Here is a 17,596-nt window from a genome sequence, read left to right on the forward strand (position 1 = left end):
AAAGATGAATAAAGAATTTCTCACATTCAGTATGGTAACAGAATTTCTCCCCAATCACAACATATATGCATTGGAAATATATTTAAACATTTTAACATATCCATTATATGTACAGAGTTCCAGCCCCATTTTTGAGTTAAGTTGAGTAATAGGACAATGAGGCCACCAGCCTGCCTATATTCTCTGCATTCACAGAGCTTCTTAGACAATCTGTCTGATATTTATTCATTTATTTAAGAAAGATTCTCACTCTGTCGCCCAGGCTGAAGTGCAGTGGCACGATCTTGACTCACAGCAATCTCTGCCTCCCAGTTCAAGGGATTCTCAGGCCTCAGCCTCCCAAGTAGCTAGGATTACAGGCATGTGCCACTATGCCCAGCTAATTTTTGTATTTTTAGTAAACACAGATTTTTGCCATGTTGACCAGGCTGGTCTCCAACTCCTGGCCTCAAGTGATCTGCCTGCTTTGGCCTCCCAAAGTGCTGGGATTACAGGCATTAGCCACAATACATCTGAGAATTATTTAGACTAAATTATGGGCTGGGCACAGTGGCTCATGACTGTAATCCCAGCACTTTGGGAGGCCAAGGCAGGTGGATTGCTTTGAGCTCAGGAGTTTGAGACCAGCCTGGACAAAATGGTGAAACCCCATCTCTACAAAAAAAAAAATAATCAGCCAGGCATGATGGCTCATGCCTGTAGTCTCAGCTATTCAGGAGGCTGAGGCTGGAGGATCATTTGAGCCCAGGAAACAGAGGTTGCAGTGAGCCAAGACTGCACCATTGCACACCAGCCTGAGCAACAGAGTACGACCTTGTCTCAAAAATAATAATAAAGTAAAAGAAATTATGCACCAAAAACTGAATAGCTGAGTTGTATGTTTGTGGATGTTTATTTGTGAGATCTCTGAGAAGAAATATGTTTGTAGTAAGTTTAGAGTGCTTCCCATATTCATGATATTCAGAGAATCTCTTCAGACTTTGTTTTCTCTGGGTAAATGCCATTTTCCTCATATAATTTTCGTGAATATTGTGCTTCTTGTCCTAGTGTGGAAGATTTCATCCCTTGGAAATCTTACCAATTGTACTCCATTTGGTGATCTTTCTGCAGAAATATCTTGCAGCAGTGGGGAGCCTTTGGTTTTGAGTTGCAAATCCAATTCTGAAATAAAGTGAAAAATGCAGCTTGGGAGAAAAATTGTGGAATAAAGTCGTTTAAAAGCCTATGGGGCTGGGGGTGGTGGCTCACACCTGTAATCCTAGCACTTTTGGAGGCCTAGATAGGTGGGTTACCTGAGGTTAGGAGTTCAAGACCAGCCTGGCCAACATGGTGAAACACTGTCTCTACTAAAAATACAAAAAATTAGCCAGGTGCAGTGGTGCATGCCTGTAATCCCAGCTACTCGGGAGGCTGAGGCAGGAGAATCACTTGAACCCAGAAGGTGGAGGTTGCGGTGAGGTGAGATCCACCACTGCACTCCAGCCTGGGCTACAGAGCAAGACTTCGTCTCAAAAAAAAAAAAAATGCCTAAGGAACAGACATAGCATAATCAAATGTGGCAGAGTGAAGAACTACAGGGCTCTTTCCTACCACAATATGACTAATAAGTTCAGAAAACCTATCAGAATCAACTGTGCTGGGCTGGGTGTGGTGGTTCATGCCTATAATCCCAGCACTTTGGGAGGTCAAGGTAGGTGGATCACTTGAGTTCAGGAGTTCGATACCAGCCCGGCCAACATGGTGAAGTGCTGTCTCTACTAAAAATACAAAAATTGGCCAGACATGGTGGTGTACACCTGTAATCCCAGCTACTCAAGTGGCTGAGTCACGAGAATCACTTGAAACCAGGAGGCAGAGGTTGCAGTGAGCCAAGATCATGCCATTGCACTCCAGCCTGGGTGACAGAGTGAGACTCTGTGTCAAAAAAGAAAAAAATATATATATACATATATATATAGCTAAGTGAAAGAAGCTAGAGAGAAAAGGTTACATTGTATGATTCCATTTATATAAGATATACAGAAAGGGTAAATCCATAGAGAGAGAAAGCAAATTAGTCTCTGTAGGGTGAGTGGGGACTGACTACTTGATGGGTATATGGTTTCCTTTTGGTGTGATGGTAATGCTTTGAAACTAGGCCAAGCACACTGGCTCATGCCTGTAATCCCAACACTTTGGGAGACGGAGGCAGGTGGGTCACTTGAGGTCAGGAGTTTGAGACCAGCCTGGCCAACATGGTGAAACTCCATCTCTATCAAAAAACACAAAAATTCACCAGGCATGGTGGCACACGCCTGTAGTCCCAACTACTCAGAAGGCTGAGGCAGGAGAATCACTTGAAGCCAGGAAGCTGATGGAGGTTGCAGTGAGCCAAGATGGCTCCACTGGACTCTATCCTGGGCAACAGAGAGAGACTCTGTCTCAAACAAACAAACAAACAAACAAAGAAATGCCTTGAAACTAAAAAGAGCTGATAGCTACACAACACTAAAATGGTAAATTTTTGTATATTTTACCTAAAAAAAGTATATGGCACATTTGTATATCTTTCCAAACATGCATAAAACATGATTAAAAAAAAAAGAGTGAAGCAAATGGAAAGATGGACTATAAAGAGTTTGGCTATGTCAGAAGTTTTGCAATGGTAAAGATATGGTGTCAAAACTATCACTACACCTGTAATGCCAGCACTTTGGGAGGCTGAGGCAGGTGAATCACAAGGTCAGGAGTTCGAGAACAGCCTGGCCAACACAGTGAAATCCCATCTCTACAAAAATACAAAAAATTAGTTGGGCGTGGTGTCAGGCACCTGTAATCTTAGCTACTTGGGAGGCTGAGGCAGGAGAATTGCTTGAACCCAGGAGGTGGAGGTTGCAGCGAGCCAAGATCATGTCACTGCACACCAGCCAGGGCGACAGTGCGAGACTCCATCTCAAAAAAAAAAAAAAAAAAAACCCGTATTACTTATTATCCAAGTAATAATATGCAGAAAACTGAGGCTGGTAGTAAGCAAAAAGATGGGAGAATCAAGAAAGCAATATAAGAAGGTGTTGGCAAAGGACCTACATGCATAAGATGGAATTTTCAAATAAGGCAGACAAACCTTTCTGAGAACAGAAAAGAGGTTGAGAAGATCAATGGAAATTTAAAGATGAGGGGAGTTGAAAGTGTCTAAGGAAACCAAATGGCCTCAGCCTTCTCAGGAAGAAGAGTATACCCTGAGAAGTTCGCAAAGTAACACTTCCAATATACTGCATGTCTCCTAGGCTGGCACAGCAGTGCCATAATACCACATCTGCTTATGAACTCATCCGGCAGAACTCCTGTCACTCCTGTCCTCAGCTCTTCCATTTGTTCCAATCCAGACATGAGACTATGTTTGAATAATTCAGACCCTGCTGGAGGGAAAAATGCACAAAAGAAGAGGCCCATGCAAGACATAACACCATGTCCTTCAATGGGGAACCAATACTTTTGCCTTCGGGGATTCTAAAGATGGTCAAGTGTAACTTTACAAATAGCAAACTAATCATATAACATTTCCAATACATGCACTAAAACTATTTTTAAAATAACAAAAATGTTGCCCAGGTATAATGGCTCATGCCTCATACCTCAGCACTTTGGGAAGCCAAGGCAGGGAGATCACTTGAGGTTAGGAGTTCAAGACCAGCCTGGCCAACGTGGTGAAACTTCCTCTCTACTAAAAATACAAAAATCAGCAGGGCATGCTGGCACGGGTCTGTGGTCCCAGCTACTCAGAAGGTTGAGGCAGAAGAATTGCTTGAGACTGGAAAACCAAGTCCAACTTCATACACATTTAAAGTCTCAAAGTTTTTAATCCATACATGAAATAAACTCATTTACTTAAATCTTTATTTTCATGGGGAACCCTCTACACCGGGGTGTACAATCTTTTGGCTTCCGTGGGCCACACTGGAAGAAGAATGGCCTTGGACCACATATAAAATACACTAACACTAACGATCACTGATGAGCTACAACAAATAAACAAAAAAACAGGTCTGTGCATAAATCTCATAATGCTTTAAGAAAGTTTACAAGCTTGTTCTATAAAGTAATGCCCAGGCCATGCATGGTGGCTCACGCCTGTAATCCTAGCACTTTGGGAGGCCAAAGCAGGTGGATCACCTGAGGTCAGAGTTTGAGACCAGCCTGGCCAACATGGTGAAACCCTGTCTCCACTAAAAATACAAAAATTAGCTGGCCATGGTGGTGCACACCTGTAATCCTAGCTACTTGGGAGGCTGAGGCAGGAGAATCACTTGAATCCAGGAGCGGGGGCTTTGCAGTAAGCAGAGACCATGCCACTGCACTCCAGCCTGGGCAATAGAGCCAGACTGTGTCTCAAAAAAAAAAAAGGAATGTCCACTGGCCAAGGTCCATGCCTGTCTTGCTTATTACAGTACCCTCATTTGACAGCAAACATTTAAGAAACATTGATTTCCTAAAGGGGTCAGTGAAGAAATGATGCCAGTTTTACCTAGTATAATGAGATTCTTGTAGTTCTCCAACATCACATCTCTGTAGAGATCTCTCTGGGCTTGATCCAACAAAGTCCACTCCTCCTGGGTAAAGTCCACAGCCACATCCTCAAAGGTCACTAAGTGCTAAACCATTAAATACATGCCAGCTTCAGCTAAGTACCATCTCCTTTGATGTTCTGAGAAAAATGCATGAAGGACTAAGGAAGACTAGAAGCCTGCAGTACTCCCAGGCCTCAGGCCTCTTCTCCTCTATATAGATATTGTCTTGCAATGGCATCCAATCACATGGACTTATCAGCATCACTGAAACATGACTAAACTGATCTTCCTACAGCTTTACAATGGGCTCTTCTGGCCTTAGTCCTCCTCTATTTATAGTTGCAGTCTGCACTGAATATGTTGCAGCACTATGTAAAATCTAATAACAAATGAATTATCTCCACAGTGACACACAAATTCCTTCAGATTAGACATCTCCATCCCTTTCTTACAATCTGTCATAACACTCAGCAAAACAATGAGCCAACAAGCATGATTGAGGATTAGAAAGAATTAGTAAACATTGAGATAAAATAATCATTTCTGTAGGGAGACCCACTGAAACTATTGCTACAGAATAAAAGATGAAATGCTCCTGATTACTGTAAATACAAAATTGCATGCAGGATTGTGTAAAGACAATGCCAGGTTGGACTGCCACAATGAGCCAACAGCGCGTGATGTGCTTCCCCCTGCACAGAGCCTATGAATGGACGTGCAGTCAGGGAGGTTTCACATCACCAAGATTCCTATCCCAGAAAAGCAAATGTTCATAGCTCTGGGAATGGAATGCGACCCTTGCGGAGAGCCTATAAACAGATGCATGGGGGGTGCCTGTCCATATGGATAAACGCCCTCATCTTGCCACGGCTCTTGTAGGCCTCTTTAAAGTTAAGGCATACTCCCTTCTGAGAACTTCTGGTCTAACCAGTTGTCTAGCTTCACATCCTGTTTCCATGGATTGTTTCTAACCAGCTTTTGTGGCAATTGTTACTGCTGATTAATATCTTGCTAATCATAGGTTATGGAAAGATTGTGTTTCTGTTTTAAGGCTCTGTTAGAAATTACTGACACACACACTATATTTTAAATTCTTGTCTCTGTATACTGTACTTCTACATACAAATGTACTGTACTTCTACATACAAATGTTATGTTAAAGAATTACTTCATCCCCATGTGACCATCTCACCTCATAATCAAATGACCCTAAATCCCTCACTAACCTACCCCCGCCCTCACTAAGCTTAATAATAACTGCTGGTATATCCAGTGCATTGTTGGCACTGTGGGACCAGAAGGCGGTGACCCCCCTGGACCCAGCTTTCACTATCTTGTGTGTGTCTATTATATCTCAACTTGCCAATCTGCCTGGGAACAAAGAGAGAGCCCCGTTGCACTGTGGGCTGCTGGCCAGATCCCGCAATACACTTCCATTGCAATCTCTGTACAACCTGAGATGGCTTGGTTCCTAGAGAAATTCACCTGGGGAGTTATTTCCTGAGCAGGACCATCATTTCTTTAAGATGCTTGAATACACGATAACAAGGTAAGGCTACCGATGATGGCTACAAGCATAACATTTTGAAGTTAGGTCTGCTTTCCACTTGCCTGAGAAGAATCCATCAGTAATCCATCAGTAACCCAGCCACTAGCCTTGGCTTCTTGATGTTCCTGTCATGAAGACAGAAAGTGTCCTGGAAAAAATGACCTTTGGAAAAGAATAATGGCATGTCAGTTGGATACATCAAAGAAAAAGTATTTCAGGCTAGGCATGGTGGCTCATGCCTGTAATCCCAGCACTTTGGGAGGCCAAGGTAGGTGAATCACTTGAGGTCAGGAGTTTGAGACCAGCCTGGCCAACAGGGTGAAACCCTGTCTCTACTAAAAATCCAAAAAAAACAGCCAGGTGTGGTGGTGCATGCCTGTAATCCTAGCTACTCGGGAGGCCGAGGTGGGGGAATCACTTGAACCTGGGAGGTGGAGATTGCGGTGAGCCGACACCATGCCACTGCACTCCAGCCTGGGTGACAGAGTGCGACTCCATCTTAAAAAACAAAAAAGTAGGCCGGGCACGGTGGCTGACACCTGTAATCCCAGCACTTTGGGAGGCCGAGGCGGGTGGATCACGAGGTTAGGAGATCGAGACCATCCTGGCTAACACAGTGAAACCCCGTCTCTACTAAAGCTACAAAAAAATTAGCTGGGCATGGCGGCGTGTGCCTGTAGTCCCAGCTGCTGGGGAGGCTGAGGAAGCAGAATAGCATGAACCCAGGTGGCAGAGCTTGCAGTGAGCTGAGATTGCACCACTGCACTCCAGCCTGGGTGACAGAGCAAGACTCCATCTCAAAACAAACAAACAAACAAACAAATAAAGCATTTCCATACCCTGCATTGCAGACATAGTCTTTTCCATGGCATGCCTCCCAATTGTAATACTATTCTGACACTTAATACTCTAATTGTCCAGGCGGTGGCTCATGCCTGTAATCCTAACACTTTGGGAGGTTGAAGTAGGAGGATGGCTTGAGGCCAGGAGTTAGAGACCATCCTGGGCAATATAGTGAGACAAAGTCTCTTTATTAAATAAATAAATAAACAAATAAATAAATATATATATATACATATATGAAAACAAAGAATAAAAGAAAAAATACTCTAGTTGACTTTGCCTAGCAACTATCAGACAGTAAGAATACTTTTGTCTCTGGCTTCTTTCAGTCAGCATTACGCTGGTGAGGTGCACCCAAGTTGTTGTGTTCATCCACCTGTGATTTGGTTCATATCTTTGCTGAAGAATATGCCACAGAGGCTGGGCATGGTGGCTCACGCCTGTAATCCCAGCACTTTGGGAGGCCGAGGTGGGCAGATCGCTTGAGGTCAGCAGTTCAAGATCAGCCTGGTCAACATGGTGAAACCCCATCTCTACTAAAAATACAAAGAAAAATGGGTGGCTCACACCTGTAATCCCAGCTACTCGGGAGGCTAAGGCAAGAGAATCACTTGAACCAGGAAGACAGAAATTACAGTGAGCCAAGATAGCGCCACTGCACTCCAGCCTGATGACAGAGCAAGACTCTGTCACACACACACACAAAAAAAGCCACAGAAATATGCCACAATTCATCCATTCTGTGGATCCACATTTGGGTTGTTTCTAATTTAGGCTATTTCAAATAATGTGATAAATAACTTTTACATTTAGCCTGGCACACGTATGCATGTTGCATCACCAAGTCCATATTTAGTTGATACTGTTTAAAAATGTAGCCGGGCATGGTGGCTCACGCCTGTAATCCCAGCACTTTGGGTGGCCGAGGTGAGTGGATCACAAGGTCAAGAGATGGAGACTATCCTGGCCAACATGGTGAAACCCCATCTCTACTAAAAATACAAAAATTAGCTGGGCATGGTGGTGTGCACCTGTAGTTCCAGCTACTCGGGAGGCCAAGGCAGGAGAAGCGCTTGAACCCGGGAGGTGGAGGTTGCAGTGAGCCGAGATCATGCCACTGCACTCCAGCCTGGCAACAGAGCAAGACTCTGTCTCAAAAAAAAAAAAAAAAAAAAGTGTTCTCTTCAGCAATGCATGCACATCTTAAAGAAGACTTGATATTGTCACTGACTTTAGTTATGCTTTTATTTATTTTTTTTTGTAGAGATGGGGTCTCACTATGTTGCCCCAGCTTGTCTCAAACTCATAGCTTCAGTGGCTCCTCCTGCTTCTGCTTCCCAAAGTGCTGGGATTACAGGGGTGAGCCACTGTGCCTGGCCTAGTTTTATTTATTTATTTATGTATTTATTTATTTAGACGGTGTTTTGCTCTTGTTGCCCAGGCTGGAGTGCATTGCCACGATCTCAGCTCACCACAACCTCTGCCTCCCGGGTTCAAGCGATTCTCCTGCCTCAGCCTCCCGAGTAGCTAAGATTACAGGCATGCCCCACCACACCTGGCTAATTTTGTATTTTTAGTAGAGACAGGGTTTCTCCATGTTGGTCGGGCTGGTCTGGAACTCCCAACCTCAGGTGAACCGCCCACCTCGGCCTCCCAAAGTGCCAGGATTACAGGTGTTTAAGTTACCGCACCCGGCCAATACACATTGATCTACACAAGAGATGCAAAGGAACAGAAAACATGCAAAATATTAACGAATGATCAGTCTACAACAAGGATATATAATAGGTGTTCAATATTCTGGCCTTTCACATTTTCTTTGGTTTAGAATATTCAATCTACAGATAGCCTGGGCAACAAACCAAGACCCTGTCTTTAAAACGTAAATAAATAAATAAAAATATATGAGGGGGAAGGCCAGGCGCGGTGGCTTATACCTGTAATTCCAGCACTTTGGGTGTCCGAGGAGGGTGGATCACGAGGTCAGGAGTTCGAGACCAGCCCAACCAACATGGTGAAACCCCGTCTCTACTAAAAATGCAAAATTAGCCGGGCGTGGTGGCACATGCCTGTAATCCCAGTTACTCAGCATGCTGAGGCAGGAGAATCGCTTGGACCGGGAGACAGAGTTTACAGTGAGCCTAGATCACGCCATTGCACTCCAGCCTGGGCAATAAGAGCGAAACTCCGTCTCAAAATATGTATATATACGAGGGGAAAAACGCTGAATCAAAACATGTCTCTTTCACAGTTAATACAACTGTAATTTCTGATACTGGCATAATGAAGGCGGCATCCTACTTCCTGGAAGCCCCTCCGTTTTGAAGCTCTTTGGGAGGTACTGACCTAGGAAGTTCAGCTGCTTTTGATCTCAAAAACACAGCGGAGTATTGCTACTTTGCTTTATAACTGTGGCAATATTTGCTTTTATTTCTATAAACCTACAACTCCTGCACACTTGACAAAGCATTTAACTGCTGAGCAATTTCGCAAACTTCAATAAGCGATGCCCCCCCACAGCCAGATCATCTCCTCCGTCCAGGGCTCACCGGAACGCACTGCAATCGCCCTGTCGGTGACAAGAGGACGCTGGGGCCCTTTTCCACAACAGCTGAGATGCTTTTCCTTCTGGAGAAAGGACACAAAGGTTGACTGGCTGCTTTTAAACAGAGAGGCACGGTGGTTGGAGAAAAAAACACGTCTCCACCGGGGACCCTGGGCCAGGCCCAGACTGATGCGGGCGCAGCGGGAAGAGGCGCTCAGAAGAGAAGGCGGGAACCCCCCGCCTCGGGGTCCTGGCGGGGAGGAGGCGCCGCTTCTCCGGAGCAGCAGCGGGAGGCCGGCGCGTCTCAGACCTAGCAGAAGTCCGGGGCGTCTCCCTCCGACCCTCGCTCCGCCTCCCGCTAGGCCCTCCTGCCCCGCCCTGCCTAGGTTGAGCATGAGCGCTGGCTGAGGTGAAAACCCAGCTAGGAAGCTGCTGGAGAGCGGGGAATACGTATAGCTGCGCACCGGCTGGCACTTCCGCTTCCGGTTGCGCACGGCATTAAGTGTAGGGGCCGAGCCCCAAGAGCTTTGGAATGAGGATGATGTGAAGCTGAGAGAAGAGCTGGGGCCACCTCTTCGACACGCGTACAGAAAAGTCCCGTTTTCTCGCATCCCAGGTGGACCAGGATCCAGATCAATCTGTCGATATTGGGAACGACGCCGGACCAGGAAACCTAGCGCCAAGGGCCGGGTTGGAGGCGGGGACTGGCGCAGCGGGCGGGGCACGCGTGGAGGCGTCACCCAAGGCTTCGACTGCAGACAGCGGGATGCTCATCGAGTGCTTTTCTTTTCTTTTTTAATTTCTCTTTTTAGTTTTTTGAGATAAGGCGCCGGTCTGTCGCCTAGGCTGGAGTGCAGTGGCTCGGTCATAGATCATTGCAGCCTGGAATTCCTGCGCTGAAGCTATCCTCCCGCCTCGGCCTCCGGAGTAGCTTGGACCACAGTTGGGCCCATCACGCCCAGCTAAGTTATCTTTTTCTAGACACTTGGGTCTCACTGTGTTCCCTAGGCTGGTCTCGAACTCCTGAGCCTAAAGGATCCTCCCCCCTCGGCCTCCCAAGCAGCTTGGACCACAGGTGTGTGCCACCACGCCCGGCTAATTTATTTTTATTTTATTTTTATTTTTTTGTAGAGACAGGGTCTCTCTTTGTTACCCAGGCTGATCTGGAACTCCTGGGCTCCAGTGATCCTTCCACCTTGGCCTCCCAAAGTGCTGGGATTATAGGCGTGAGCCACCACCCTAGGGAAATTCTTTTCTGCAGGATTTTCTCCTTGTTTCTTCAACCCTCTGCAGGGATATAAACATATTTACAAAGATAAGCCCGCTGTAGTCCTAGCTACTGCGGGAGAATCGCTTGAGCCCAGGAGTTCGAGACCAGCGACACCCTGTTTGAAAGATTAACCTGATGGGGCTGGGGGCAGTGGCTCACGCCTGTAATCCCAGCACTTTGGGAAGCCGAGGCGGGCGGAACACGTGAGTTCAGGAGTTCGAGACCAGCCTGGCCAACATGCCGAAACCCCATCTCTACTAAAAATATTTTTTAAAAAATAGCCGGGTGTGGTGGTGGGCGCCTGTAATCCCAGCTACTCGAGAGGCTGAGGCAGGAGAATTGCTTGAACCTAGGAGACTGAGGTTGCAGTGAGCTGATACGATGCCACAGTACTCCAGCCTGGGCGACAGAGTGAGACTCTGTCTCAAAAAAAAAAAAAAGATTAACCTGTTAATCCATAAAATGCTCTGTGCCTCTGATACATTCAGTTCCTTCTTTAGGCCTTTAGTTTTGTTGTGATACAATTATCATAGCATACAATTAACCTGTTTAAAGTGTACAGTTTCGTGGCTTTTTGTATATTCATATATTTGTGCATCGATCATCACAATCAATTTTAGAACATTTTCATGACCACAAAAATAAACCCAGTACCCTAGCCATGATCACCCAATCTGCTCATCCAGCCCCACCACCACCCCCAGAGTCCAAAGCAACAGCTAATCTTTCTGTCTGTATAGATTGCCTACTGTAGATATTGCCTGTAGAATTAGAATATAAAACACGTGGTGTTTGGCTTGTTTCATTCAATGTTTTCAAGGTTCATCCAATTAGCATGTATCAGTACTTAATTTTTTTTACTAAATAAGATTCCATTGTATGGCTGTATCATAACATCAGTTGTTGGATATTGGGTTTTCTCTCTCTTTTTTATTTTTTTTGGCTTTTTTGGATAATACAAGACGCATTTTAAGCAGTGGTCAAAGGAACATTCATATTCCTAAACACTTTTGTCAATAAAAATGAGAATAGCTGGGTGCAGTGGCTCACACCTGTAATCCCAGCATTTTGGGAGGCCGAGGCAGGCGGATCACCTGAGGACAGGAGTTTAAGACCAGCCTGGCCAACATGGTGAAACACAGTCTCTACTAAAAAATACAAAAACCAGCAGGGCGTGGTGGTGCGCACCTGTAATCCCAGCTTCTCGGGAGGCTGAGGCAGGAGAATCACTTGAACCTGGGAGGCGGAGGTTGCAGTGAGCTGAGATGGCGCCACGGCACTTCAGCCTGGGCAACTGAGCACAACTGTCTCAAAAAAATAAAAAATAAAAAATAAATCCCCAGCTCAAAAAATAAAACCTAGAAAAAGAATATCAATGTAAACCAAAATGGAAAAAGGTTTATTTATTTATTTATTTTTTATTTCAATAGCCTTTGGGAAACAGGTGGTTTTGGGTTACATGGATAAGTTCTTTAGTGGTGATTTCTGGGATTTTGGTGCACACATCATCCAAGCAGTGTACAATGTACCCAATGTGTAGTTTTTTATCCACTTTTATCCCTCACCCTTCTCCCACCCTTCCCCCAGAGTCCCCAAAGTGCATTCTTTCTTTCTATCCTTTTTTGTTTTGTTTTGTTTTTTTCTTTTTGAGATGGAGTCTCATTCTGTTGCCCAGGCTGGAGTGTAGTGACATGATCTTGGCAACCTCCGCCTCCCAGGTTCAAGCAGTTCTCTTGCCTCAGCCTCCTGAGTAACTGAGATTACAGACATGCGCCACCATGCTTGGCTAATTTTTGTATTTTTAGTAGAGATGGGGTTTTCCCACGTTGGCCAGGCTGGTCTTGAACTGCTGGCCTCAAGTGATCCACCCACTTCGGCCTCCCAAAGTGCTGGGATAACAGGCGTGAGCCACTGCGCCCACCCAAAGTTCATTATATCATTCTTATGCCTTTGCATCCTCATAGCTTAGTTCCCGCTTATAAGTGAGAACATATATATGGTTTTCCATTCCTGAGTTACTTCACTTAGAATAATAGTCTCTATCCAGGTTGCTCAGAATGCTATGACTTTCTTGCTTTTTATAGCTGAGTGGTATTCTGTGGTGTATATATACCACATTTTTGTTATCCCCTTATTAGTTGATGGGCATTGAGACTGGTTCCATATTTTTACAGTTGCAAATTGTGGGCTATAAACGTGTGTGCAAGTGTCCTTTTTTTTTTTTTTCTTTTTTGAGATGGAGTCTCACTCTGCTGCCAGGCTGGAGTGCAGTGGCCTATCTTGGCTCACTGCAACCTCCGCCTCCTGGGTTCAAATGATTCTCCTGCCTCAGCCTCCCAAGTAGCTGAGACTACAGGTGCACACCACCATGCCCAGCTAATTTTTGTATTTTTAGTAGAGACGAGGTTTCACCGTGTTGGTCAGGATGGTCTCGGTCTCTTGACCTCGTGATCCACCCACCTCAGCCTCCCAAACTGCTGGGAATACAGGTGTGAGCCACCATGCCCAGCCTGTTTCAGACATTTTTAAGACTATGTCCCATTCATTTAAAATACTATTTTTCCCCATTGAACTGTTTTGACACCTTTGTCAACCATCATTAGACTGTAAATGTGAGCTTAGATGTTTTAAATGGAGAATTATACCAAACCTTCCAAGTCCAGATATTCCCAGTGCTCCATAACTTAAGAACAATGAAAATGAAGAAACACTTCCTAATTCCTTTTATGAAGAAAGTATAACATTGATATAAAATGTGGTAGAGGCTGGGCATGGAGGCTTACACCTGTAATCCCAGCACTTTGGGAGGCCGAGGTGAGTGGGTCACCTGAGGTCAGGAGTTCGATACCAGCCTGGCAAACATGATGAAACCCTGTCTCTACTAAAAATACAAAAATCAGCCGGGTGTGGTGGCACGCACCTGTAATCACAGCTACTTAGGAGGCTGAGGCAGGAGAATCGCTTGAACCCAGGAGGCAGGGGTTGCAGTGAGCTGAGATCATACCGTTGCACTCCAGTGGTGACAGAGCAAGACTCCGTCTCAGAAAAAAAAAAAAGTGGTAGAGTACAAAAAATGAAAAATTGCAGAACCATATCAATTATGAATATGGATTCAAATATGCTATGTTAGCTATTAGCAAATAAAATACAAGACCACATTAAGAAAATAACTATCCCCACATGAAATTTAGCATAAAACAGCAATATTAGTGCAGTTATTAGAAAATCCATTAAATAGTCCAGGTGCAGTGCCTTATGCCTGTAATATCAGCACTTTGGGAGGCTGAGGTGGAGGTTGCATTGCCCAAGCTCATGAGTTCCAGACCAGCCTGGGCAACATGGTGAAACCCCATCTCTACAAAAAAGACAAAAATTAGTCGTGTGTGATCTCAGCTACTCAGGATGAAGTGGGAGGATTGCTTGAACCCAGGAGGTGGAGGCTGCAGTGAACTAAAACCGACCATGCCCCTGCACTCTAGCCTGGGTGATAAAGCCAGACCTTGTCTAAAGAAAAGAAAAGAAAAAAAAATCCATTAAATAATGCACCATAAAAATACATCTACAAGAACAAGTCATGTGACTTTCTCCATAGATGCTGATGAAGCCTTTGGAAAAAATTCAACACTCATTTATTATTATTGTTATTATTATTGTTGTTTGAGATAGGGTCTTCCTATGTTGTGCAGGCTGGATCAAACTCCTGGGCTCAAGGGATCCTCCTTCCTCAGCCTCCTGAGTAGCTGGGGCTATAGGCGTGCAACACCACACCCAGTGCAATGTCTCTTATTGATATCAGCACTCCAGAAAAATAGAAATTAGTGAATACTTTCTTAAGATGATTGCCTGTACCTATAGCCGAGTGTGTGTGTGTGTCTGTGTGTGTGTGTACTGGAAGCATTAGCTAATACAATTCAGTAAGAAAAATTAATTTGAAACATAGAATTGCAGCTGGGCACGGTGGCTCACACCTGTAATCCCAGCAATTTGGGAGGCCAAGGTGGGAGGATCACCTGAGGTCAGGAGCTTGAGACCAGCCTGGCCAACATGGTGAAAACCCGTCTCTATTAAAAATACAAAAATTAGCCAGACATGGTGGCATGCTCCTGTAATCCTAACTTCTCAGGAGGCTGAGGCAGGAGAATCACTTGAACCCGGTAGGTGGAGGTTGCAGTGAGCCGAGATTGCACCACTGCACTTCAGCCTGGGCGACAGAGCGAAACTCCATCTCAAAAAAAGAAAAAGAAAAAGAAAAAGTAAATAAGCATAGAATTGCAAAAGAAGGAAACTATCTCTTTTTGCAGATGATGTGATATTATATATGGAAAGCCCTAGAGAATAAAATAATAAGTTAACAGAATGTGAAATTGCTATCTAAAAACCAATGGCATTCATCTATCAGTCAAAAGCCAGTAAGGTGATGTAATAAAACTTATGTAGAATAACATAAAGATACTTAGGTTTAGACTTATCAAAAAATGTGTAAAACATACATGAAGAAGCTTTAAAACAAACATTCTTGAAAGACACAAAATAGACTTGAACAAATGGAAAATTCCTTGTTCTTCTATAAGATGACTTAACATCATATAGATAGCAATTCTTAACAGGTTAACTCAAAAATATAACAATCCCAGGCCGGGTGCAGTGTCTTATGCCTGTAATCCCAGCACTTTGGGAGGCCGAGGCAGGAGGATCAGGAGGTCAGGAGATAGAGACCATCCTGGCTAACACGATGAAACCCTGTCTCTACTAAAAATACAAAAAATTAGCCAGGCGTGGTGGCAGGCGCCTGTAGTCCCAGCTACTCGGGAGGCTGAGGCAGGAGAGTGGCATGAACCCGGGTGGTGGAGCTTGCAGTGAACTGAGATTGCGCCACTGCACTCCAGCCTGGGCAACAGAGCAAGACTCCGTCTCAAAAAAAAAAAAAAAAAAAAAAAAAAAGACCAAATCCAAGATGGCGGCCAGCAGGAGGCTGATGAAGAGCTTGAGGAAATCTGCAAATGTGGGATGAAAAACTTCCCGTAACATCCAGGTTGATGAAGCTAATTTATTGACTTAGCAAGGGCTTATTGTTCCTGACAACTCTCCATATGATTAGGTGTCCTTCAGAATCGAAATCAACTTTCCAGCAGAGTACCCATTCAAACTACCAAAGATCACATTTAAAACAAAGATCTATCACCCAAATATCGACGAAAAGGGGCAGGTCTGTCTGTCAGTAACTAGTGCTGAAAACTGGAAGCCAGCAACCAAAACCGACCAAGTAATCCAGTCCCTCATAGCACTGGTGAATGACCCCCAGCCCGATCACCCACTTCGGGCTGATGTAGCTGAAGAATACTCTAAGGACCGTAAAAAATTCTGTAAGAATGCTGAAGAGTTTACAAAGAAATATGGGGAAAGTGACCTGTGGACTAAAATCTGCCACGATTGGTTCCAGCAAGTGTGAGCAGAGGCCCCATGCAGTGCATTCAGACACCCGGCAAAGCAGGACTCTGTGGAAATTGACACGTGCCACCGCCTGACATTCGCTTGTGGCAGTTACTAACTTTCTACAGTTTTCTTAGTGAAAAATGGTGTAGGTAATCTGTAAAGAAAGGATTAAAATCTAAGACGTTTTAAATATATATACATATATATGTATATATATGTGTGTGTGTGTATATATATATATGTATATATATATATAACAATCCCAATAAAAAACCAAACTTTTTAATGGAGTTATGTAAATTAATTTTAAAGTTCACATGGGAGCACAAACGTCTGATAATACCCAAGAAAACTCTGAAAAACAAAAGTGACAATGCCCTACAGATATTAAGACATACTATAAAGCCTCTACAATTAAAACTGTGGATAGGAACAGGAACAGGAAACAGACAAATGGGATAAAATGGAATATCTAGAAATAGATCCAGGAACATATGGGAATTCAGTTCAGAAAGGTGGTATTTCAGATCAATTGGGGCAAAAATGCAGTTTGCAATGAAAGGTGCTAAGATTAACTGGTTAGCCATCTGGAAAAAGACAAAATTACATGGATAACTCACACCATTCACAAAATAAACTCCAAATGGATCAGGGAACTAAATGTGAAAAACAAAAATATATGCATATGTAGGGTATTTGAATGATTTTTGGGCGATTAACGTAAAATATGTGACCACAAGGCGGCAGTAGCTCACTTGGGCAGTGCTTTGACGGGTTTGTGTGTGGGGTCCCTTGTGGGCAGCAAGCCACCCAGGTGCTGAAGCAAGAGACCGAGGACACGAGCTGTTCCAGTATAATAAAATATAAAACAAGAATAGCTGTACCAGATATAGATCATAGACATGATTATATATGAATATCATTAATCATTAGTTTGTGGCAATTACTCTTTATTCCAATATTATAATAATCCTCGCTCTATAATCATAACCTAGGAAAAATCAGGCCATACAGAGATAGGAGCTGAGGGGACATAGTGAGGAGTGACCAGAAGACAAAAGTGCAAGCCTTTTGTTATGCCCAGACAGGGCCACCAGAAGGGCTCCTTGGTCTAGCAGTAACGCCAGCGTCTGGGAAGACATCCATTGCCAGGTGGACCATGGTCTAGCGGTAGCGAAAAGTGTCAAGGAACAATACCCGCTACTTAGCAGACTGAGAAAGGGAGTCTCCTTTTCCCTGGGGGAGTTTAGAGAAGACTCTGCTCCTCCACCTCTTGTGGAGGGCCTGACGTCAGCCAGGCTTGCCCACTGTTATCTGGAGGCCCAACCGTCTCCCTGTTGCTGTGCTTCAGTGGTCACACTCCTAGTCCGCCTTCATGTTCCATCCTGTACACCTGGCTCTGCCTTCTA

At 44.4% G+C, this 17,596-nt stretch overlaps 1 protein-coding gene and 1 pseudogene across 6 annotated transcripts in view; one reads left to right on the forward strand and one right to left on the reverse strand.

Annotated features, from left to right (window-relative positions):
- ZNF846 (zinc finger protein 846) overlaps nt 1-15,451 on the reverse strand; it is a 38,655-nt gene extending 23,204 nt beyond the window's left edge. For 2 of the 6 annotated variants that reach the window (XM_055103416.2, XM_034946842.3), the window contains exons 1-2: nt 9,489-15,451; nt 1,079-1,161 (exon numbers count right to left, since the gene is read on the reverse strand). In XM_055103416.2, the coding sequence (XP_054959391.2) occupies nt 1,079-1,161; nt 9,489-10,095 (690 nt within the window). In that variant the 5' untranslated portion in view covers nt 10,096-15,451. The other 4 variants (XM_034946844.3, XM_055103417.2, XM_055103418.2 and 1 more) reach the window with 4 other exon arrangements.
- Nucleotides 15,452-15,460: 9 nt separating this feature from the next.
- LOC134729599 (ubiquitin-conjugating enzyme E2 L3-like) lies at nt 15,461-16,388 on the forward strand (annotated as a pseudogene).
- Nucleotides 16,389-17,596: the final 1,208 nt, after the last annotated feature.

This window comes from Pan paniscus, chromosome 20, assembly GCF_029289425.2.
Source record: "Pan paniscus chromosome 20, NHGRI_mPanPan1-v2.0_pri, whole genome shotgun sequence".
NCBI lineage: Eukaryota > Metazoa > Chordata > Mammalia > Primates > Hominidae > Pan > Pan paniscus.